This window comes from Ptychodera flava, unplaced genomic scaffold, assembly GCF_041260155.1.
Source record: "Ptychodera flava strain L36383 unplaced genomic scaffold, AS_Pfla_20210202 Scaffold_75__1_contigs__length_567515_pilon, whole genome shotgun sequence".
Classification (NCBI taxonomy): domain Eukaryota; kingdom Metazoa; phylum Hemichordata; class Enteropneusta; family Ptychoderidae; genus Ptychodera; species Ptychodera flava.
This window is the reverse complement of record NW_027248397.1, coordinates 170,071-195,421: the sequence shown is the minus strand read 5'-3', so window position 1 is coordinate 195,421 and position 25,351 is coordinate 170,071. Positions and strand designations below refer to the sequence as shown.

General features: G+C 36.9%; 1 protein-coding gene across 1 annotated transcript; it reads left to right on the top strand.

Moving 5' to 3' along the window:
• Positions 1–1,992: 1,992 nt before the first annotated feature.
• Positions 1,993–10,101, top strand: LOC139128867 (probable serine/threonine-protein kinase roco11). The gene is made up of 3 exons (XM_070694572.1): positions 1,993–2,237; positions 2,532–2,600; positions 6,670–10,101. Exons 1-3 carry the CDS (start codon positions 2,229–2,231, stop codon positions 9,586–9,588), a joined length of 2,997 nt encoding a protein of 998 aa, XP_070550673.1. The 5' UTR covers positions 1,993–2,228; the 3' UTR covers positions 9,589–10,101.
• Positions 10,102–25,351: the final 15,250 nt, after the last annotated feature.

The following is a 25,351-nucleotide window of genomic DNA, read 5'->3' as shown; positions in this document are numbered from 1 at the left end:
GCAGAGAAGACAATTATATATTTTCAGATTGAAATCGCAATATTATGTAAAAGCTGGGTTGGAAGCAGTGGCCGACTGGTTTTGTTTGAGGCCTATCAGCTAGGCGATGTTGCCGTGAGTGTGTGGGGGTTCGAATCCCGTTTGGGTTATAGTATAATTTAGATTTCATAATAATCTTCATTTGTGTACAGTGAAACACTTGGTTAAAGCTTATAATGAACTGTGTATAATGAATGTTTATAAATGAAATATCATATACTGAATGGTTTAAAGACTCAAAATGAATGTTTGGGGTCACAAATGCACATAATACTTGTTTTATTGAGTTAGGTTCATAAAATATGTTCAATTAGACGAAACTTGCGGAAAGTCAGACACAAAAGCGCTTGCTTACTGATGACAGTCAGTCAGAGTCTGCTATGATGACACAGGCATTCGAGAACATCGTGAGAATGCGTCGTTTGATTGAACTGTACGTGACAACGATGATTATAGTTGGATGGCATTTGTACTGTCTTTCTAAAAACACTCCCTTTCTTATTGCTTATTTAACTTAAAAGTTATTTTAGCTGTTTGAATAGACATACTTGCCATCCAGGTGTGCACTTTTTAGCTCACGTGTGTAAACACGTGGGCTAATGTCATAGCGATGTCTGTCTGTCTGTCCGTGTGTGTGTGTTAGTGTGTGTCTGTCTGTCTGTCTGTCTGTCTGTCTGTCTGTTTACACGATAACTCAAAAACGCCTGAACGGATTCAAATCAGATTTGGTACACAGGTACCATATGCTACTTGCAAGAAGTGATTAGATTTTGGTTAGTGTGGCTTGCATATTAATGAAGTTATGCAATATCGTTTTTTTTCCGTACAATGGTTTCCCTATGGAGACGGTAATGACAGTATAGACATATATCAAGAAATACTGCACAAAATTTCATGAAGCTTTTCTCAGATGACAATATAAGAACATTATGATGATACTGTGAGTGTCATGTCAATTATCTTCTCATTTGCATATTTAATGAACTTTTGTTATTAGTGAGATAACTCTGAAATTCCTGCACCAAACTTGATGATACTTGCAACAAATATTGATCTGATATATATCTAATTATACTTAGAAGCATTAGGCAGTGTCAAGTTAATAAATAGCTCATTTGCATATTTTATGAAGTTTTGTAATTAGTCATATAACTCCGATATAACTGCTCCAAATGTGATGAAACAGATACTGATCCGACTGATATCTAACTGGGGTGTAAAGCATTTAGAAGTGTGAAGTTAATTAAGGGTTCATTTGCATATTTAATGAATTTTGTAATTAGGTATATAACTCTGAAATTACGGCACCCAAGTCAGTGAAATTGGGTACAGATATTGTTTTGATAAATATCTAATTGTACTGAGAAGCATTTGGCAGTGTCAAGTTAACAAATAGGTCATTTACATATTTTAAGTTTTGTAATTAGCAATATAACTCCAAAATAACTGCACCAAATGTGATGAAATCTGCTGCAGATACTTATCCGAAAGATATCTAATTGTGTTGTAGGGCATTTAGTTATGTGAAGTTAATTAAGGGTTCATTTGCATATTTAATGAACTTTGTAATTAGTGATATTACTCCAAAATTACAGCGTTAAATTTGATGAAACTGTGAGGTGCTAACTCTTTTTCTTTTATCACAGTAGGAAAATTAATCATACAAGAAATCAATCATTCCGCATCTGTAAATAAACATTATGGACATTTTTCTTTAGCAATGCAACAGTTGCAAGAAGTTTAAGAGGGTTTTTGATTTTATTGAGAAACGATATTTTTCTGGAGCATGGTGATCATATTTATCGATCGAATACCTGTACACATCAAGACAGTGTTTTATTTAGTAGACGCATAACAGTGACAATATATAGTATTGAGGCTGATGTACATAAATTGTCTTCCTTTGTGTCATGTCACATTCGACTTTCAAACATTCTTCTAATATCCTTGAATCGCAAATTACCCTGTGCATTTTACACAGCGAATAATAAAACGAAAACAACATTGTCTTAATGCGATGTCGCTGAACAATTAATGGGGTGTTGCCGGGCAATAGATTTAACATTGGTCTGTGTGTTGCACAACATCCTTCCATTTATGATCTTTCGAAAAATCAATTTCAACATATTTTATTTCAGTTACGATGCACGCCTTTGAATGAAGCGGTGAAATCTTACAGAGACGCTGTTATGTCTTGGGTGAGTTAGGCATATGTTTCCTCTTAAAGCCTTATCCATAGTAATGACATTTAAAGTAACTTCAAAATCTTGTACCATTTTAGTTTCTCAACTCTTACTCTCCGTTCATATCCGTATATAATTTTGACTACGAATTAGAAGAATGCTTATTTTTTAGTATCGTTGCCTTAGGACTTTGCATATAATAACACTCTATATTATAAGTAGTTGTCAGTGTTAAGTCGGACTAACAAAGGAGTAAGTTCCTCTTGGTCTCTATGCAAACTAAGGTAAATATTATCACATTTCGTTCAGGAAAAGACCGACGGTATGCGTATCATAATACTGCTGCTCACTCGAACACGTGTTGACATCTCGATAAAGGTAATCGTCCTTTTCCTTATTATCTTCAACATTAACATATATTAATAATTATTGTCATTAATTCCGTATGATATACCTTATTGAGTGTTGAACGTTTAAACCTCCGAATCTGTTTACACATACCCGGTACATTGTGAAACCTGCCACTTGATTGTTTTAATCTCTGTGTGCACGAAAATAAACCAAACATTTCAGCCCACGAACCTGAAATCGACTGTATGCAAGATTAATTATCCAGTTACAAAAATATAAAACATCGTAAACCCAATTGTCTTTTGAGATCCGTCCTTACGTCATACTTCAACAACTTATACTTCCTAAACAGCACTAGTATTTTCAATGTTTGCCAGACTTTTTCCTGGAAATATGGAATCATAATATTTAGTCGTTTAAACGAATATCAAATGACTGAAAAAAAAACTGAGGGTCGAAAAGTAGTTTAATTTGTGACACTTACTTTGCAAACTCTCGAGGGTGCCATCGCCTTAGTTCCGTCAGCGAGAAATAAACAATGATGTACCGAACATTAGGGACCTGCAATAAATTGGCTCGTTAAAAAGAAAAAAATTAAAATGTACTAAAACATTTGATAATGATTTCAAAATGTTATCGAAATACATTTGCATTGAGTGATGGTCATCCAATGTGTTTGAGAATTGTGGGAATCCAATATATCTGAATTATACTTTCAACTCCTTACGGAGTATTCAGAAAAAATTATTTTCATACAAACGTGTTATATATTGCGTAATTTGTGAATTATTTCTATTTTACATTTCAAATTCCTCAGAATCAATAAACTTTCCTTATGTATTTTTTCGGCAACTTGGTCTATGTTGTAATGATTGATGCTTGGATTCGTGTGGTTTAATGTTTTATTGTATGGTCTGATTGTGTAATTGTTTATTGACCATTTAAGAGTAGTATATTCATGCTGTGCACGGTGTTGTGTGTCGGCTTTCCGATGTTAAAATTAGCCATGGCAAAACGAAGCCCGGTCCGTCATGTTTGAGACACTGTGATTTTTGACGCATTTCGGAACCCTAAATAGTTCCGTTACCAGTTGCTTGTGTTCTCGGTTTTGTTTGGTGCTTGTTTGATTGCTTTGCTCGACTAACAGTCTTGTTAAAATGTATATTAGTTGAAGACGCTATTACCACGTCATAGCTGTTCGTTTGTTAGTTTAGTCTTGCCTTCACTAATGTGTCTTTTACATATTTGTATGCGATTATTATTTGTTTCGGAAAGATTAGTGTTAGTATTTCATATGATATCTCGGGTCGGGTATATTTGTATGAGCTCCTCACCCACGTACCTTTATATGGTTAGTGAGTGAGTGAGAATATATTTCCTTACAGGAGATTCTTAAAAGAGATACTCCAGAAAAAGACAAAAAAACAAAACTTTTACATAAGAAAGTTCAGATTTGGCTACCATTGGTCTTTTCAAGTAGCCTTGAGCTACCGTCAACGTACTTATGCACAATGGCTACACTGCCGTGTGGAAATATGTGTACATGTTCTGTTCACCAAGTTACCCTCGCAACAACCGTACACAGACTTAGGTAGCTGCAAAGTTTGTCTAGACCAAGGACTGCATGTAAAGCGTCTGCACACACGCCAGGCCACTCTGTGCGGTAGGGCTATAATACGGCTACGGCGTATTCATAGCCCAGCACTCTGACTCATACTGGTTGTAAGGCTAATAGCTTACCATCGTGCATCGGTTGATATCGTGACAGAAAATTGACCCAGATTTGGTGTTTTGACAATTTCGTTTCGCAATATTGATGCATATAATACCACCTATTTAATCGACAGACCCTGGATAAATCCAAGGGCCTATTGTTTATCGACACAGAAGGCAATTGCAGTGCGCCGCAAACGGCCACATCTTGGTCAGATTGGTATTTGTGTATTTGATGGGACCTTTGACCAATACAAAGGTGTTTGGAATTTACTGACACAGAAAGGACCAAGCCAGTGTGATGGTCACCGCCACTCTACTCTAGCATTAATGAGAGCATTTTACAAATATTTATAAAAAAGCAACGACACAATTGAAACAGTGAATCTAATCATAGGGTATGTAGTGGCTGTCAACAACATCATAAACTTTCTATCTTGGTTGGTCATAAGTGGATGGCTATAACTATAGCCACACTAATTTCCGCTGCAGTATCCGTGCTGTCTCTGCCACTGATACAAAGTCATCGATATTTACGTTTTGGTATTCCACAGTTTGCAAAGCCAAATGTATCCACACATAGATGCTTTCACACTTTAATCATATGACGGCAATTCAGACGACGTGTAAGAAAAGTATATATATAGCAACACGTGCTTGTCAACAACACCCGACAACCGCAATTTTTTGCTGTATACTCGTTCAGAGAAATAATCTCTCCCCCCCCCAATCATAAAAGTATCGAGAAAACGCGTACGAAAACTATTATATTGAAATGAAAGCACGTACTATTGATATTTTCACAAATTTTACATAACAGCAGTCAAAATAAGTGTGTGTCCCGTACAGACACTGATTGCCATCTAAAGGGTCGGAGATGAGGGAAGCTTCTGCTTCGTCCCGACTTCTTGCGAAATCGCTGTCTAAATGGGGTCATATGAGTTACATCGTTTGCTATACTACAACATTTTTGCAGTCAATGGAGAACTTTGTTCGACCTGCTGTGATCATTCCCGTGGCTATGTTAATGGTGGAGTCACCGCTTTAGTATATTCTGTACACTGATCTACAAATGGATCAGTTTTAGTAAATGAGAAGTGGTAAATGTATACGTGAAGCCAGATTCAAATGATAGACAGTGTGTTTATTACAATGTAATAGATAAGTATAACCATGTACATGTCGCGCCACCTTGAATCGGTGACGTCGACTATAAAACTTGGCCGAGATATTTTACAGTACAGGTCATCAGATTTTTTAGTGTTTTCAACTTGTGCAACCTGTAAGTAAACAAAGTAAACAAAGGAAGGCTGTCGCTCTTCGTCAACGCTACGATGTTGTTGACTTAAGCTAAGTTATGGAATTCTTGTCCTTATTTAAACAAGCTGTAACAAAACATTCCATCGTTTGCACAGCACTGCACAGTTAACCTCCGAACAAATAGTACGCGCTTGGTGAGGCAGTAGTGTCAAGCGTACGACATATGTTGACATGGTAACTCGCCACATGATTTACCCTCTGCAAGCGCCGTAACCACTGACCAAGGCCCACATCACCGATTGTGATGTAGTGCCATGGCATGCTGCAAACACTGATGAAAATAAGGCATACCCAATTCATATTTTGGGAGCATTATCAACGTTAAGTGCGTTCAAAGAGTTTGTATATTTAAGAAGCGTTGACATTATGGTATCGACAGAACTATATAAAGCCATTGTCATATCATTTTGAAAAACGTACATAGCGTCATTGTTCTGCAATCGTTCTCTACAAACGTTACATGTACAATATTGATAAAGACAACGCCCAAGCTGCTATACAGAATATTGCGAATAGATCGAGGGAATTTAACACGTTCTTGCACTTTTGGAGAAGAGTGTTGGATTTTATATTTTCACTTACTAAAGCTGCAAGAATAAACTTTCCTGCAATCATTTCACGAGAATGAAATTTTACTACCATACGCATGCGAAAAATCAGACTCAGTCCTTCTGAATTAATCAACATGACTAATTTTATTTCTTGCCGACAGTAGACGAAAATAAAGTTTTATGTTGTCAATTGATAAGAAAATAGTTTTCTCGGACTACATTTTGCTGAATTTAATTACCCTTAAATGAATCTGCAATATTCGTTTTTACAATTTTTTAAAAGATTTGCTGAGATTGAGAATAGCCACCTATGCAGGGAAATGACAATTTACTTTTATTTACCAGGCCTTCATGAAGTTAATGAGTCTAACTAATTATTACACGCTTCTCCTTAAGTTTGAGTGAGTATGTTTTCTCACTTTTCTCGTCACATTTCTTACTAGTCTCAGAAGATTTTTTTTTTCAATATGTATTTGGTAATGAATTGTTTTCTTTATTTTTCTTCCGAATAGATTTTTAAGAAGAGCGGAAAACTTGCAAAGTTCTTTGTTGACTCATCTGACGTTGTTCCTGCATCCGTTGACATATGCGATGATAAAGCAGCAAGTACATTGGCATCATGGTACAAAAAAGGTTACACAGTGTCTGTTGTGATTTTCAGTGACAACAATGCATTGTCGATGTTGGATAAATTACTGGAGAAGTATGTGATAAGTTCAATGCTTTTATTTGATGTAGATGTGAAAAATATGAAAAAGATACAGGTATCTAATGCCTTACTTTTGATCAGTATCAAATCATTTGATACTGAGAAAGTTATCTCATGGCTTTTACCATCATCCAGGGTTTTGCAATGTATTGATTTAAATATTAGTGTACCATGGTCTATCAAATTGCGTTGGGCACTCGAAATTCTTAATATCAGTCACTGCACCCTCCGGGTTCAAAAGCATACTCAAGCTTCTCAGGAAACTAAAACAAAATACATCCACATTGCATGTGACGGCGTAAAACAACTGTACCTCAATGACAATGGTTTGACTGCGCTACAGGAAGATATTGGTTCAATTTCTGGCTTAGAAGTGTTAAACGTGAGTAACAATTCTATACGAAGAATGCCGCCATCATTGTGTAAACTGACCGATTGCAAAGATATAAAGTTACAACGTAATCCTGCTTTGAATGTACCCCCAGATATCATAGAGAGTGGTAAGAATGCCATAATTGGTTATCTGAAGGAATTTTTAGATTCAAAGACGATACCTAATGACAATGTAAAGGTAATACTGGTTGGCCATGAAGGCGTTGGAAAAACAAGCCTTGTAAAAGCACTGACTGGAGACAAAAAACAAGATGTTCAGAAAACAGATGGCATCACAGTTTCTGAGTTATTCTTGGATAAGACTTCTTTAAAATTGACGATCTTTGACTTTGCCGGAGATGTCGATTTTTTGGAATCGCACTCGTTGTTCATTACAGATGACAGTGTTTTCGTTGTCGTATATGATCTTAGTAAATTTTCCATTGGCACATCCGTATCAAACACTTCATCGTTGCACCAGGTTGGCAGAGTAAAACTGTGGTTGCAGACAATCTTCTCTTACGCACCAAATTCCGCAGTTTTGTTAGTTGGCACCCATGCTGATGCACCTATGTTAAACAAAGATGTACTCGAAAACATATGGCAGAGGTTTTGTGAGCAAATGCGTGAGGTAAGACAATATCATCTTTGGCATTATGCAAAAAGTCTAAACGAAAGTTGTCTGATATGTAAAAACCCTAAACAATTAAGGAGAGAAAGTAAGGTTGGTGGATTAGCAGGCTACGTTGTTGTTCATGAAACTAAAGAAGGCCTTGAAGAAGTCAAAGCCGATTCTAAGGAGAAGGTCATTGTATCATTCCCTCACATTCTCGGATATTTTGAGGTTTCCTGTACAGAACAATTTCCGAAACGTATGTTTTCAAGTGAAAACAAAAGCATACAGCAAGTCAAGAGAGAATTGACAAAAGTAAGCTTAGATACTATAAAGTCATCAAATCCAGATATTCCAGAAAGGTGGCATCTACTTCGAGAAAAACTTAAATCCGAAGGTTTTAAACGTACAAATCCACTGATATCGTACCATGAGTATGAAACTATTGCCATCGATATTGGAATTGAGAACCAGAAAGCAATACAGAATGCAACAAGCTTTCTTTGCAGTCAAGGTGACATCGTTTTAGATAGATCAAAATCAGGGAATGGTTTCAAGGATAACGTTGTCGTTCTAGATGCTCAATGGTTAGCAAATATATTGAGGACGTTGATATCATATGACAGGGAGGACGGAAGTACTGAGGAATACATAGACAGTAATGGAATATTAAACATGCAAAACTTGAAGAAAGCTTGGAAAGATGTTGATATTAAGCATCACGATGCGCTTTTGGAAGTGTTTGTATCGATGCGTGTTTGTTTCCCTTATAGTGAGATAGAAAATCAAGATTCAGTCCCTCAATCGAAGCAGCAATATTTGTTTCCTTGTAAGCTACCTGTCGGCCAGCCTAGTCGTAATGATGTTTGGTTTCCTTATCCAAACCGTGAAGAGAAACAAGCTAGTCTGTTGTGTAGATTTAGCTTTCTTCCGCCTTTATTTTTCTGTGATCTCATAGTTGCAGTGAACAAAGGAATGGACATCGTACAGGGGATAAAACCAAAGTACACAAGAAACAACATCGTCTTCCATTGTCGTGACAGAGTGCCTCTTTGTACTGAATGTAGCAAAGTATGCAGTGATTTTGATGATGCTCCCCATCATGTTCGATATGAAATGCTTTATCATAGTAACAGCATCCTAATCAGTGCAAGGGGACCACAGGCTTGTTGCATCGTAAATCAACTTAAGGGGGTTGTTATGGATGTTAGCAAGGGCCATTTGTACAACAATGTCAATATGAACATCTCCGAAACACTGGCCTGTCCCCATTGTGTTATGCTGCGTAAAGACGACATTGGGGTAATTATGAAGGTTGACGAATATCACATTTGTTCCAAATTTTCGGGTCACAACTTTTCTAGTAGAAAAGATTTGTTACTGTGGAATGGTGTTGACAGAACAGAGTTCCACAGTGACATACTTGCTGCACTGGATGATAAGTATTGTCCGAGTCGTTTCATAATTTTACCTGTAAACATCGATGCCATATCCCCGCTAGCCCGATTGGCACACAAGGTTTTGTCCCATCTCTATGATGGCTATGCGGTTCACTTACTTTGCGAATGTCCTGAATTATTGCACTTTGTAGATTCTCCTGGATATCGAATCCGCAAAGTGAACAGCTTTGTTAAAAAGTATGGAAAACATATCTGTAGAGTATTGAAAATCATGCAGAAGGCAGCCGTTTGTTGGTTTCATTCCTGGCCAAACAGTTTCTGCAGCAGCCATATCTAATGTCTCAACAGTGACTAATACCCTGCTTACAGAATTCATCAAGGATTTTAAAAGTCAGTGTCCGGCATTGAACGAAATACTACGAGAATCTCATGACGAATCTGAGAAAATGTTAAATAGAAGTACAGGTCTTAGTCGACGGGAATTTCAAAGATTTCTCGGGAAAAACGATGAAGATGGTATATTTGGCGACCTTATCCCTGTGGCATACGGGAAAAGAATTATATGGGTGTGTGAGGAACATCATAAGATACTTCAGACTCCAAGTTAATCTCCTATTGTATATATAGTGAATTGAATGTGAATTACACATAAATATACATAATACTTCATGAATTATCCCTTGTCCAAATATTCAACTCCATGATGACCTTCACGTTACCTTCCTTCAATAAATTGAGAGCAGTGACCGGTGACACATTACATAGAATTTGGTAGACCATGGAACACGGGTATGTCTTTCCGAATGATAAAATGCATTATGGTATATCATATTATCAAGTATTGCCTATTATACCGATGTATCCCTATGTGAGTCCTTGACAGAACACAATGATTACCGATTCACAGCATAAATGTAAACTTGTCTAAATTAAGTTTTACATGTACAATGACTCCTTGTCATTGCAACGATGTTAGCATAACGTGAGAAAATGGTATAGATTATAGACCACTCATTATACTGCAAGGACATTTTAAAGTTGATTATAATGCAATTGTGTTTAGTAGTTGATATCAGCAGTTTTAGGATTGGAATGTAAGATTTTACTTATTGGATTCGGCATTGCATTTTTGAGGTCCTGGATCTAATTTTCTTTGCTTGTTTCTTTTTTGTGTTGATAGAATTTATGTGATTTACGCCCACACTTATATAGAATCAATTTAAATGACACATGTAATCGAACATCCTTTCTAATGCACACATGTAAATATTTGGGTGACTTACATCTTAATTGTTTCATGTAATTTTTGTAATACTTCCGATTTAGGCGAATCCATCGTTAATTTGATATGCATTTGCATGTAAGGTTGTACTCATTTTTCAAATACAGAAAACGTAATATGCAAACAGTGGTGTGTAAAACCTGATAGGCATTGAAATATGTGATTTATATTTAATTTTTTATACAGTAAGCGCTATAAATACAACTCTCAACTATGATTTGTCATATCTCCTGCGACTTTCATACGTGGTAAGCGTAGCAGCGGAAGCCATTTTTTGTATAAGTATAAATAATTGTAAATCTGTATGTTTCTGTTCGAGACAGTATTAGCACCACAGAGAAGTAATTAGTTATTTTTTTACTATGTAGAAGCTGTGAGGATAAGTCTCACTATAGTCAGTAGACACAGTGGAAAAAGAAGCCAGGCTTAAAGATGATAAAACTTGGGTTTGGTAAAACAACTCAAGTCCTCATACATAGTAAAAGGTAGCAGTACAAAAGCCGACCTTTTACCACGCAAGAGGACTTGAGATGTTTTACAAAACCCATACTTGTTAAACTAAAATTCCGTTATTTAAAACTTTAAAACAAAATGTAATCCTGACATATTCGTTCTTGATTGAAGACGGCCGTCGAACTTTTCCGCTTATAAGTAACATGATTTTAATTAGTCGACGACATAAGTCAATATTTGTAGGGTCAATCACAAGGTAGAAGGAGAATCTGGCTCTACTATTCAGTGTTTAACATAGCGTGACACTTAAAGCGAATGGTTAATAATCATTTCAGATGCAAATGTAAGGCTTCAATATTCGTTGAGTGAAATAAGTATTGGTTTATAAAAAAGAGGTGTAAGGCTTGATAATTAAGGTTTAATTTTTTATTATGCTTTCCTGTTATATATACTCTTTAATTTTTCAAATACAGCATTAAACAAGATAATAGAACAATACGACCTTTTGCCTCGATGATTATCTCATTTATTTTCGATAATTATGTAATTTCATCGGAATTTTCGGATAACATTTTGGCAACTTCTTTAATAAAGTTTGTAAATCTTTCGGGCGAAAAGTGTTCCTAAAAACATTTTTGTGAACGATAAGACTGATTCTTTGCACTATGACAAAATTAGGATTACCTATTTGTGTTTTTTTACTCACACGCAAATGGCTGATTCAGTACGTCACTGAGTAAACGTTTTGTCGAAGAAGTTATGTGTGCCTTTTTGAACAAACACTTTGAGTTCCTAGCTAAAGTGAAGTTACTGTAACGAATTTTGTCAATGATGACCAGGAAGATGTGTTCACAAAGAATTTAAGGTGTTTTCTGTTTCAAATTTATCTTTGCATAACTTATTTCTATATTTGTAGTGCTTTCGTTTGGTTTTGGTACATGGCGATATTTTTGCGTGAATGATTACGTCGTAAGAGGCATGAGTTTGTTGACTTACGGAGCGTAACTTTCAAACCCTGATACAAGGAAGAAACGGTTTAAGAATTGGATTTCTCACGAATGAACATTCGTCGATTTACACTCATACAATGATATCTTGCACGATCACCCTATAAACTATTTCATTTGTAACTCATGAAAATTTTATTTTAGTGGACGCCAGGTTTGCTCACACTCACAAATGTGACATTAACCATTGCTCTGATTAGACCAAGACCATAATAAGTGATTTTTTTAAAGTGGACGCCAGGTTTGCTCACACTCACAACTGTGACACATAACCATTGCTCTGATAACACCAAGACCAAAATAAGTGAATTTTTGGGATCTTGCGGTTTGTGGAAAGGTTCTGAAAACATCTTACAAACGCTTTGACGCTAAGCTGTAACAGGCATAGATATTCTTCTCCTGTGATCGTTGAATTACATATATGCAAATTTAGGAAATAGTATTACACAGGACATATCAACATGCAACGAGGAGGTCAAATTCGCTTTTGAATTTTGTGTTTAATGTACGTCATAATAATGAGTGAAGTCGATAGTGTTTGCATTCTAAGGCAATTTATGTGTGTACATACGAACGTTGTACAAGGCGTTCATTCAGCATCTCATCGACTCTTCACCATTCAAAACCAAATCTTTGACAAATTGTTTCCTTTTGCGACTTTTTGAAACAGAATTGTATTTAATTGAATATCTAATGTAAACCCTATGTAATCTCCCATTTATGTTTTTACAATACCTCATTTTGCAAGCAACGATCAAGCTCTCTTAGGCTTTATTACGGACTGGTTCATTTGTTAGATTTTGACCCACATTTCAAGTTGTCTCATACGTTCTATTCCATCTATAAAATTAAATCTGCAAACACTTTTCGTGCGAATTTATTGGTATGATCGTGTAAGTCTTGAATTCGCGTATTCTGGTTCTGAGCGTGACACTGTTAGGGAAGGTGATATCTCTAATCTGAGCAATGGTGATGTATCATTATTGCGACTGTCAGCAAACCTTGCGTCCACTAAATAAAATAACAAATGAAATTTGATTGAGGTCAGCGAATTCATTCAACTTATCGTATACTTATTCTGTTTTGATGTCATTTGAACGTTAAAACTGTTGACAACAATTTTTGTAAAATTTACACAAAATCTGTTTGATCATATACAGTCTCTCACAAAACCAACAGGAACTAACTTTCCTTCAACTTGCATATATTAAGCAAACTCAGTGAATGGTACTTAAATTACATTAAATGTAACTTACTCAAAACTTTTAAAGTATTGCCTTTCATCCAAGATGACAATATCGATGGTTATAGTGCACCGTGAGTTAAATCCACCGTCTAGCAGGACATTCTACATTAACACAATTTTAGGCTACTCATTAAGTCACTATCATTCCGAGTATATTTTATATATCCGTTCTTTGCGAACGAATTCGAAGTAACTGGTAATTGACATTTGGCATTGAGCATGGATGTCTCATATAGTACTTTCGTTTACGGCATGCCAAAGTTCTACGTGTAGCTAATTGAAAACTCCTTCATCATTATTATCAATGTGCTCCGAGTCGCTGACAGGTTTGACAGTATTCGTTCCTGTCTGTCGTGAGGCAACTAAGAGCGTTAAGTTCTGTGCACCAAAGACAAAGGCCGACGCCATATTCTATTTTGGTACACAGACCAGGGGAGTTGGCAATTTGTTCGGTCTATGGGGATTCAGGCCAAGAGCTGGTCAGCCTAAGTGCAGTATTTTGGAAACATAAAGTGAACAGTGTAAATTTTGTTTGATGCCATTTTGCTCACGGTTTAGCACTGTGCAATTTGAAAGAAGCTGTTCATGTCATCGTCGATCAGGTTCTGTAGAATCAACAAACACGTGTATATTGTGCATTGTGTACATTTCAGCTTATGTGTCATGCTGACTCTCCTTAATACCTCCCCGTTTTAGAAGGTGATAAAATGAATTCAACGGAGACATGAATATGAAATAACGCTATCATAAAACAATCATATTCAGAGATCTAGTTAACTACACTGTAAAGTGAAGTGTTCAAGGATAGAACACCAATTAAACGCCTTTTTGTAACACTTTTTGAACGCCTCTAGACGTTCAGAAATCTAACACTACGTGTTCAACCAACGTTCAATTTTTGAACATACGTGTGCAGATTTTGAACGCTACGTGTTCATCAGACATTATATTGAACACCATGGTGTTCCATATCTGAACACACGTTGCACAGGAAATGTGTTCAAAAAATTGAACGCTTTTACGCGTTCAAAGGGCTGTAACACTTTTTGAACGCATGGACGCCGTTCAACGATAAGTGTGTTAAAGGCTAGAACACATGATACGCGCTTGTGGAACACCTTTAATGTTGGGCGTTCACGGGGTGTTCAAGCCTTGAAATAACATTACAGACCATTGATATCCAGTAAAATTATTTTATTTAAAATATACACGAAATATTTCTAGAGTAAAATACAATAATTTACTGGAAAAGGGGCAAATAAACATTGAAACTTTGTATGTAAAGTTTGTGAGAGGAAAAAACCAACAGTGTTAACACCTTCCTATCAAAAACATAAGCAATAAAAATCACCATATTGTGGATGACGTTTTATGTTCATACTTGTTTAAAATGTACAAAAATAATCTGAAAAAGCTCAAAATTTGGCATACTTATTGTGTTGAAAAGTATATGTATGAAATGCATACTCCATTTTTGTAAGATGGTTTCTTAAAGACATTTCCTCTTGTATTGTATAGACAATTGTAAATTTTGAAGAAAAAAGAAGTTAGTCAAGGCTTCTTCTGGTGCACATGGTATATAGTTGTCCACACTAAAGTAAACACAACATGTCAAGTTGTCAAAGTGTCAGAGGAAGGTACATCATGCAGAAAGTGGGGAAAGTGGGTCCTTGGCAGGGTAAAACTTATTTCCTAGTCCAACAAAGTCCTTCATAAACAAAAAGGTTTGTTTGTTTGTTTGTAATATCTTTAAATAAACCCTGAAATAAATGGGTGACATTTCAAAAATATACTTCTCAGAAATTTAAAACATACTCATAAAGACCTTTCAAATTCTGGTGTACCCTGCTATTAATTTTTATACAATTGTTTTACCAAAAATGGTAAAAATCACCCTTAAAATGAACAAATGTACATTTCTTCATAACTTGAATATATCACATTCTGGTAATCCCTTTATGTCTTAAAAATGTCTGAAATATCTTTAATGTCCTAAAATTACAAAGTTGCAAATTTCTGCATAATTTGAACAATCTGAAAACGACTATCAGTAGAGATCTATGTCCTAAATATCAAAACTGTTCGATTAGCAGTGTTGGAAGAGATTTTTTAAAGATTTTTTGACCAAAAAATGATTAAAATTAAAAAGCCAAACTCTCTTAAATAGTATTATGAGTTTTACACATTTTAATGAGAAAACATTCCATGCATTAAATAGTCAATATGGTACTGATGTTAACGACTTTGCTGAACTGTGTGACATGTTCAGTGAGAAAGCTAAAAGATGGCTGTCACGCATAATCACTGAACTGCCACACATGACACTTACCAACTATATGCATAGTGTTTCCCATCATGGCCCACAACTCCTGAAAAGAGACAATGGAATTAACATACACAGTAGTTCAGGTATTGAAATGTCACATCAGAGGATGAAAATGGATATTCGACGACACCTGGGGGTGGACATTGGGCCAAAACAATACTTGTAAGATGGCTTATGAGGACAGACCGACGCATTTGCAGAGCACACTAATTAAATTCTAAAATGATAGTTGCAAGCTGTGCAGCTGTGTGATTGTATAACAATCACACATTGGTCATCTGTCAGCTAAACATGGTAATTGTCTTTTAAGTTACATTTGATTACTTGTAAAGTATTAAAACTTAAAATCCTAAAAAAATAATAAAAAATAAAAATACAAAAAAACCATGAGCAAAGCCAGTGGTAAAAGGTCATGGACTGCCAAATAATTTTGCTTGCGTCAGTATACCACCACCATTCCACAAAGTCTGAAGACAAATAAAAACCTGTGAAGTAAATACAAAGGTCCATGAAACTAGGTTGCAGGATCACTGGATATTTGGAATATCATGGATTTGCTTGATGCTCAGCCCCTATAAAGAAAAAAATGATTAACAGTCAGTTCTATAGACATTTATATAAAGAACAATTAAAAATTTAACTGTACTGCAGTTTGTAATTGAAAATTGAAGAACACACTGCCATGGTATTGAACCTGATTATTCATACGTTTTAGTTGGCTTTGAACTCAGCGGGATTCTGTATGTTGGAATGGGTGATCATCAACGTTCATACCACATACATTACAATACAGAGAGGGGGTGTTTGAGGTAGGGGATAGAGTGTAGATGTATAGCAGGAAGAGATGTGAACTTACAAGGATGATAGGTTGTGGTCGCGAGAAGATAGGGTAGAGAACTTGAGCCGGGAAAATAAGGTAGATAACTTGACCTTTGCACCTGGAAAATATTATATAAAACACATATATTTTAACTATTTTTCAACCCAGAAATATCTCAAAATATGTGTTGATGATGCTACAGACACACATGGCTACATCGTGTATTGTTTTAAACAGAATAATTGTATGAATGACGTTAAAATATGCAGCAGCACAACGTGAGCGGGTCGTACGTACACCATTACCATGCATTTCTGAGTAGTTTCATGATGCTATGATTATATCTCTGCTTAAAAATTACATTCCATCGCTAAATTTGTATCTAGTTTTAGCAAACAAGGGCGCTCCTATACTCATAATATATCGTTGGAAAGCTTGGGACGTACGCTAGAAAAGTACGTTCTTATTTTTGTCTTACTTATCCACCCATAGCATAAATGGCGCCAAAAGTTTAAGGAGGACACCAAAATTACAAAAATTCACGATTTTTTTGCAGAAAACCGTGAGAAAACAGAAAACGAGAACGTACCTTTGCAGCCATGCCTGTCAACTCTGCCGAGGTCAACCTTATATGCGATGATTTTGAAAACGGTGAAGGAGATACAGAAAAACCTCTAAAATCTGACGTTTTCTACAGCTAATTTGCATATTTATTAAAACAAAACGGCTGGGAGTTGAAAAAAATTCAAAAAACATCAAAACCGCGAAGAATGTGAGATTTACTCCATATACAGGGGAACAAGGTTACAACTAAGACCCTCTAGGTAACCGGTGTTATACACTAGATATCGGCGAAAATGGTCGAGCGCCCCCACTCGGCCAAAATTTTACATTCGTGCAGGCGGAATCTGTTGCATCTTGGGATTTTATATGTGCTGTGCGATCTCTCACTGAAAAAGTTGTTAACTATGCGCAGAAGAGGAAAACTTTATTATGATCTGCGCATCTCAACCTTCGTGTGGACAGATCGTATTGCATTGTGGGAATTTTCTCGTACCGTTAGCCAGTCGACGTTAGGGACACAAAACACAATGAGGAGCAAACAGGCAGTGGTTTTGAACAAAATCAATGTACCGGTACTTCACCGATGTCTGTAACTCCATACATGAAAATATTCGTAGCTTGACACACTTTGAACATAGCTCGTAACAAGGGACAGTGGAAAGCCCATGGAACTACGTGTACAACTATAACAGCCACTCATGTAGTTGGTGCACAGTGAAGATTTTTCCAATCAACAACTTTGATGGATGATGGACTGACCTTTCCTACCGCAATTGTTATCTCCCTCGATTCAGCACAAAATTTTCGTATGGACTATTGATGCGGTGTTTACAGTTGTTACGTGGTGGTAAATCCTAGTTGTATTTACGACTGCTGCGTAAACAGTCACTGAATAAACTTTGCAAGCATTTACGAGCCCTGGATATTTTTTACCGTTTTTAATCAAAAACCGTCCGTATACGTGTATGACGGTGACAAAACAACACAAAGAATCTTGCGAATATTGTTACCGAATTTCTTTGACCAATACAAATCACCCAAATGCCAAACGGTGATCATACAGAACTCTGCAGGTTTCTGGACTAAACGACCCCAAACCGACCGGATCTCAGTCAACTGTGCCGGGCTCGACGTCTACTCTATCAGCGTCAACTCAAACTGTCACTCCAGACAAACTTTACCCCACAAACTGGGAATATACTAAATTTACCTTTGAAAATATTCAAACTGTGTATCGTATTGAAAAAATTTTACCGGGGCCTCGGAACAAAAAACCAACAACTCCCAGCAGAAATAGTGGAATGATCATTAGTGTGCAAGGTCGCTGTATTATATGTCAGGGTAAAAAAATTTTAGCTTTGAAATTTCTGGACGGTACAAAAGGCGGGGCAGAATTAGACAAGATTACGACCAATGTTACCTGTTGATAGCAGGTAGTTAGGTGTCCAGTGAGAGCATGATTGCCAATATACCACGGCTGTTGATTTGAGCTGCCTCCGATCGAAAATTTTCAATACAAAGACATGATATCAAAAATTTTGCGAGAGTATAAGTACCCACTGTCTTCTCGCCAAACAGCTACGATCAAGATTATTTTGATATAAGCAATTGACCGCCAAAGACCTGCTTGCTGGTCTTATACACAAGGTATAAAATTGATTATTCCTGCTGAGAAATACGACAGCAAATATTGCAATGTGAATTTCTTACTATCTTCCTCGCAATGGTTTTACATCTGTGTCTATTTTATCACGGCCACTGGACCATTTCTGACGATTTTTACTAACAAAGAATCAGTTCACACTCATCGGGGGAACACATGGCAAAGACGTTCAAAAATTTTCATCACATGAAAGATTACCGTAATCCCCGTTTCAAAGATGTAGGAAATGTATAATGTGTTGTTCATCTTGAAAAATCCCGAACTGCAGCCTCTAAATACAAAATGCTTTTTCTTCTGAACAACTTCCTGACAACTTGACAAGCACACTCCGGTCATCACATGACGGTTGTAACCGTACATGTGCTGCCGCCAATGGAGAATCAAAAGACTTCAAATCAAAAGTCAAAAAGTATAGAAAACATATCAATATCCAAGCATTGTAAAACAGAGTAATTTTGATAAGGTCAATTTATTGTATATTATAAAAAATCTCCAGGCCACTCGGAAGAGCGTAAGATTATGATCTCACTCGTTTGAATGGTAAAAATGGGAACTCAGATTGTTATATACTGCTTCCGCCAAGCGAGTCAGCTTAGCTAAAGACGGTGAAATGACCATAATTATTATTGCTAGTCTCTGTAAATTTTGCCGACTATTCGTTAGTAGTTGTCGAATTTCTTCAGTATGTCCGAAAACTATTCAGTGAATGACGTAAGTTTCGAGACACCTGAGTGCGAACGCAATATCGATATCGCGATAGCAAAATCAGTTACAGACAATCGAGGAAGAACATAAGAGTCTATAAATCTGCGAATTAAATGAATCCTAAGTTACTTTGAAAGTAAAAAGGTAATGTGTTATGTTGTGCCCTGGTTGGGAAAGAAAAGTGATTAAGATTAAAAAAAACTGTTAGATAGTAAAAACAAGCTCAGAAAAACGTATGGAGAAGAACGACATCACGGCATCTTCAGACCTTTTTCATGAGTCTGAACGGTCAACATTTGGTTATAATCTATGTCAAGTGTCTCTTTTTGGTCAAATCTGACAGAGATGAATCAATCGCTATCACTGCATGAAAACCCAATAATTCAGATAAATTCACATTAATGAGTTGCCTGTATTATAGTATAATACACGTGAATTCACATGAATCCACATGAATACAGGCTTGCTGAATACAAAAATGGATTCTTGACTGTATTCATCTGTATATGCACTCTTCAGCTAAAATACAGGCAAAAATCCATGTTAATACAGTAAGTATTATAGGGTTTTTATGCAGTGTATTTAGTTTCATCGCCCCTACCCGACAGGAAATAATGTAGCTCATGGGCACCTGTATAATCTTGGCGTGAACGTATCCGATGGCCGTCCACTCCATGGGCCATTGACCGTGCATCGCCAGCAAACAACGGTTTTGGGCGTCACGAGAGCATTTTTTCGCAGTCTGTGAGCGGTTGAGTGATTTGGGTATGCATAGATCGGAATCGAGTTGATTTCGACCGAAAACAGTTATTGTTGTATGCAGATAAGAATGGACAGTGAAATTGATCTAAATGTTATCACACTTGTGTAATTGGTTTGTAAAGTTGTTTCAAAATTTACTACAGGATCGGTAATTTTAGTTGAGTTGTGGCAAACAACAGACCTATGACAGTGTTGTTTCACAGTAGGCTTCCGCTGTAATTGTTGAGATAAAGCAATAAAGTAGGAACTATTAGTGTCTGTGTGTAGGATAAAGATTTCCTGATCCCTGCACATTTGACAACTTTCTCACTTACTGCTTCTGGCATATGTGCAGCTCTTTTCCTGTGGATCATGATTTTTTAGCCAAAGAACTTCACTGACAATTAGACTCTGACTCAGCTGTGATACAATGTAACTCAGAGCGGCAGTATCGATATCAAGGAATGTAATATGATTCTGTGTATGTAAAGTGCACTGCAAAGTATACTCCTTGGTGTGTGTTTACTATGGGTCCATAAAAGCTCTTTGATTTTCACCACAGTTATAATAAGTCAGTGAAACATCTGAGGCAAGTTTTGGAACAACTTCACAAACCAATTACAAGTGTAGTAACATTTACATCAAATTCACTGTCCATTCTTATCTGCATATAAGTGTAGTAGTTTTTCGTGCTTCGTCAAAATTGGATCCGCATGTTGCAAGTTTTGTCCATGGCTATCAACAGAGCTGTGGTTGGAGGCCGTATAACACCGTGACGCCACGGCATCGTAAGCAGGGCTAGGCCACAACATACTTCCAAAGGAGATCTATCGTAAAATATCGTACTGCAGGTCAACATACTCATCATCCATTCATAGGCCTATGGTACACAGATCAACAAACAAACAGATAGAGGCAATCTGCTTGAAACCATGAAATAGTCCATTTGTCTCTGAACTCATCTGAGACTCGTGTTCAGTAACCGTTGGTCAAGCATTTTGCTCAGTTGTAAGAATCGTTTATTCATTGTTGACATCGTAATCGATACGACGTACACAACAAATGTTTGATCGTTTTGCACCTTTGCGCGTCCCCTCATGATTGGCAGCTGTTGAATGCTTTCGTCTATTGTTCTTCGGACGCTTCGAACACAGCATCGAAGCAGTTTTGGCATCAAAAATCAACTTAAAATGGAAAAAATGAGAGAATTTCGCCAACAAGGTGATGCCACAAGTATTCACAAAACGTAATATGTTGAACAGTGCTTTAATTTACACCATGGTTCTTGAAAGATTCAGATTTTCGGCAGCATTCGTTGATGCTGCTACCATGTGCCACTCATGTTGGATTATGAATGCCCAGGGAGATAGGGGTATTTATAGGCTCCCCCTGCCTTTAGTAATCTAAGTAATCTAATTAATTGTGATCTCGTTTGACTCATAATAAATCAGTATCGTTTGACTCATAACAAATCAGTATCGTTTTACCACATAAGTTTGTTCTTAGCCTGTAACGTGTACCAGAATCTCTTATTGAAAAATGACAATCTCAGTAATCATATCAGATTATTTCTCAAATGTTATCACATTATATATTATATATTATATATATATATATATATATATATATATATATATATATATATATATATATATATATATATATATATATATATATATATATATATATATATATATATATATCAGTATCGTTTTACCATATAAGTTTGTTCTTAGCCTGTAACGTGTACCAGAATCTCTTATTGAAAAATGACAATCTCAGTAATCATATCAGATTTATTTCTCAAATGTTATCACATTATATATATATATATATATATATATATATATATATATATATTATATATATATATAATATTATATATATATATATATATATATATATATATATATATATATATATAATATATATTATATATATATATATATATATATATAATCTCCCAGTATTCCGACATGACAACTTTTCCCCACACAGACTTAGACGGGGTGGCTGAGACCAATCTCTATTGAAATTGGTCTCAGCCACCCCGTCTATTAAAATTCATGAGTTTACTTTTCTTGTTTACGTACATACCTATATCAGATGGAAATCTGAGGATTTGCGATTACATCAGGTTGACAACCCCCCACACGAGAGCAATGAATGTAAAAAGTATGAAAGACGCTCCCACCTAACTATCCAAAATGTTTTTGTGTCGAGTTTGTGTTTGATTCGTTTCAAAAATGTGTTCCTACATTCTTATCCGATTGTTTGTGTTAACAAAAATGTTTGTTTCGCCTCGGATATTTGTAGGAAAGTTTGGATCAGTGTGTACTGTAATGTTTTGTTTGTGTGGGGAAAGCTTATGGCGAGACGCAGCCGGACCTATTGTGTTACAGAGTTGATAGAGTGGCCCTTTGACGCTTGCGTTTCGAAACCGAGTGTGGTTTCTCATCAGTCGCAGTGTAGATTCTTTCCTTAGTTTGTGTTTGTGAAAAATTATTTTAATGCATTTTAGTGGTCTTGCTCTTCGAGTAGCGAGGCAAGTATATTAATGTTTGGGTCTCGTCGTGAGTCCGTTTGGTGGTTCAGTTTGTTTGTTCTATGTTTCTTTACTTCAGTAAATTTGTTATGATAGTGTGTCTTTTAGAATTTTGCCGAGGTTTGTGTGGATTTTTAGGCAATAATTACCACTGCGGGGTACGGATTTTATGTTTTCTTGATCAAGATACTTACAAGTATCATGATCGATGTGTTTGTTTCCGTACATTTTGTTTAATAGTTCGTGTACTTTGTTTACTATTGTTCTGTGTCGTCACTGGCTAGTTGTGTATAATACTTAGTGTTGCGTAATTGCCTTTCGCATTCGTGTACGTAATCTTTTGTGTTGACAAAGACAAAACCCGATCCTTGTCAAGGTTTTTTACGGTAATTTGTCTACTGTTTGCAAGCTGGTTTATCGCGATTCTTTGGGCACGCGACATGTTTTGTTCCTTGTTTGAAAGGGTATCTCTAGAAGTGCGAGTTTAGCAGCTTCAGATAGCTTTCAGGTTTTTGTATTTTTTGCTGTTCGTGGAGTCCAATTTGACTTTTCTTTGAATTGGTGTTGTTGCGATTGTTCGTGTCTCACGATGTCTCCGGAGTTTGGCTTAATTGCTAATGAAACTTTAATGTTAATTGTTTTCCAAGTCAACTATCCAAGCATTTTGAGAGGGGTGATCAAAAAGGCCAGAACAGCCAATTTTGACCAACCGGTTCAAAACCCGGGAAAGGTGTTTAAAGTGTGCGATAGATGTGTTTACAACATAAACATTACGAACAGTAGGATTAAGATAGGTATGAATAATCCAAACTGCCCAGTTTCGTGTGGGGAAAAGTTGGAATGAACGAGTGTGACGTCATCGAAGACGAGGGTTCCCCCCACATAGCGGCAGTATCCCTCCGAGCCGGTAGGCGAGGAGGGATACAGCTATGTGGGGGGAACCCGAGTCTTCGATGACGTCACACGAGTGAGGAATACTGGGAGATTTTATATCTATAACATACATAGACCCAATTATTTTCAATTTTCAATAAAATTGGCTTTACGGTACAATATTATGTGGAACCTTATTGTGTCAATGAGGCGGATGAAGTTATGCGGTCCCAGCTGATTCAGGACATTGCACCGGCCCACGCCGGCCAGTTTCTACTGAGTAAAACCACAATGCCCACGAAGTTTGAATGGATATAGCTTTCTTTGAATGGATATAGCAGCTGATCAGAGAGAACTGATGAACACAGTGTCGTCATATTCACATTTTTATTTTAAGGTAAAGTGCGAACGTCAAAAATACTATTTCATAGTGTCAAAATTGAAATGACCATGCGGTTCAAAATCGTGCGTTGATGTAATTGTTATTATGTGCGATCAAACTCAGAAACTGCCGCTTGCCTTACTCATTCAAAATTACAAAAAATGTGAAACCTGTACTTCGGCATCGAAATAACAATAAAGCTATAATTTAACTGTATATTTCAGAGTTTTTGTAGATTATTATACAACTACGTTGTCAAAATGGAAATTACACGAACAAATGGCCGCTTCTGTCGAAATCGAACGCTCCAATATGTAAACACAGAACGATGCGACAATTCAAGGTATCTAAACAGAGAAACATGAAACTGCTTTGCAATCATGAATGAAAAAAACACGTCTTTCAACAAGCTGGATTGAGAAATGTTTAAACTTGGTCAACGTTCATTCCTGTGAGCTATCGCTAGTGTCATATATGACTGCCCTTCGTCTTCGTTGTGGCTGCAGAAACCCTGACGACCCAGCGACATTTATTGTAACGTTCACGGTACAGCCCGTCATCGTAGCACCTGTAAACATTCCGCTGCTGCAACTGCCAGAGCACATTGCCCAGAACTTGAATTCAACCCGGATTGAACGGGGTAGACGTGACTTGTCGGGATCGTTGACGTATTTTCTGACACAGGACCATGGGGCAGAGCGTTACGAGGAATTGATGAAGCGTTCGGTTGTGCGGTTGGTATCGCCAACTGCCGGTCGTTATCAAAGCCCACCAAAATGTCGGACATGAGCTCTTGCTGGGGAAGGGAGTTGACGGCATAGGAATTGATTGACTGAACATTTCGATGACCAGAAAGCTGCATGATTTGGGTTGGTGGGATGCCACTATCGTGGAGCTTTTGGATGGCTGTTTTCCGTGCGCTGTGGTTGGTTTTACGCCCCGGTATACCTGCTCTCTCGGCCATAGTCTGCACGATGTTTTCTAATTTGTTCTTCCCCATTGGCTGTCGCTTATACCAATATTGCCAATTGGCTTGTAATTGATGGCGAGATAAAAACGTGAGTCGTCCGTACACATTTCAACAGGTCGATGGTCACGATACAGCTTGTAGGTTTCGATCGGACATATGGCTTTGTTGTCAACGGCGAACATCTTGGGCGAATACGGACGATTGATGGCATATTGTCCGGAGCGGGTTTTGTTGTCGCGTTCATTAAATTCAACGTACTCTCTGCCCGAAGCTGTAACTTTTAATTTGATATCTCCCCAGCAATTTCTTGTTTTCATCTGATGCTCGAAATCCCAATAGTTTGGTATTATTCCACCACACTGTAAACATGAGCGATTCTGGTGAATGGTTCCGAGCACCCCTTTTTCACGCATCATCAGGATTTCATTGTCCGTCAGGGGTTCGCTGGCACGGGATTTGTTTCCTTTACCTTTTGCTTTCAGATCAGATCGTTTGGCTCGAATCACCTCCTGAGATTTCGCGA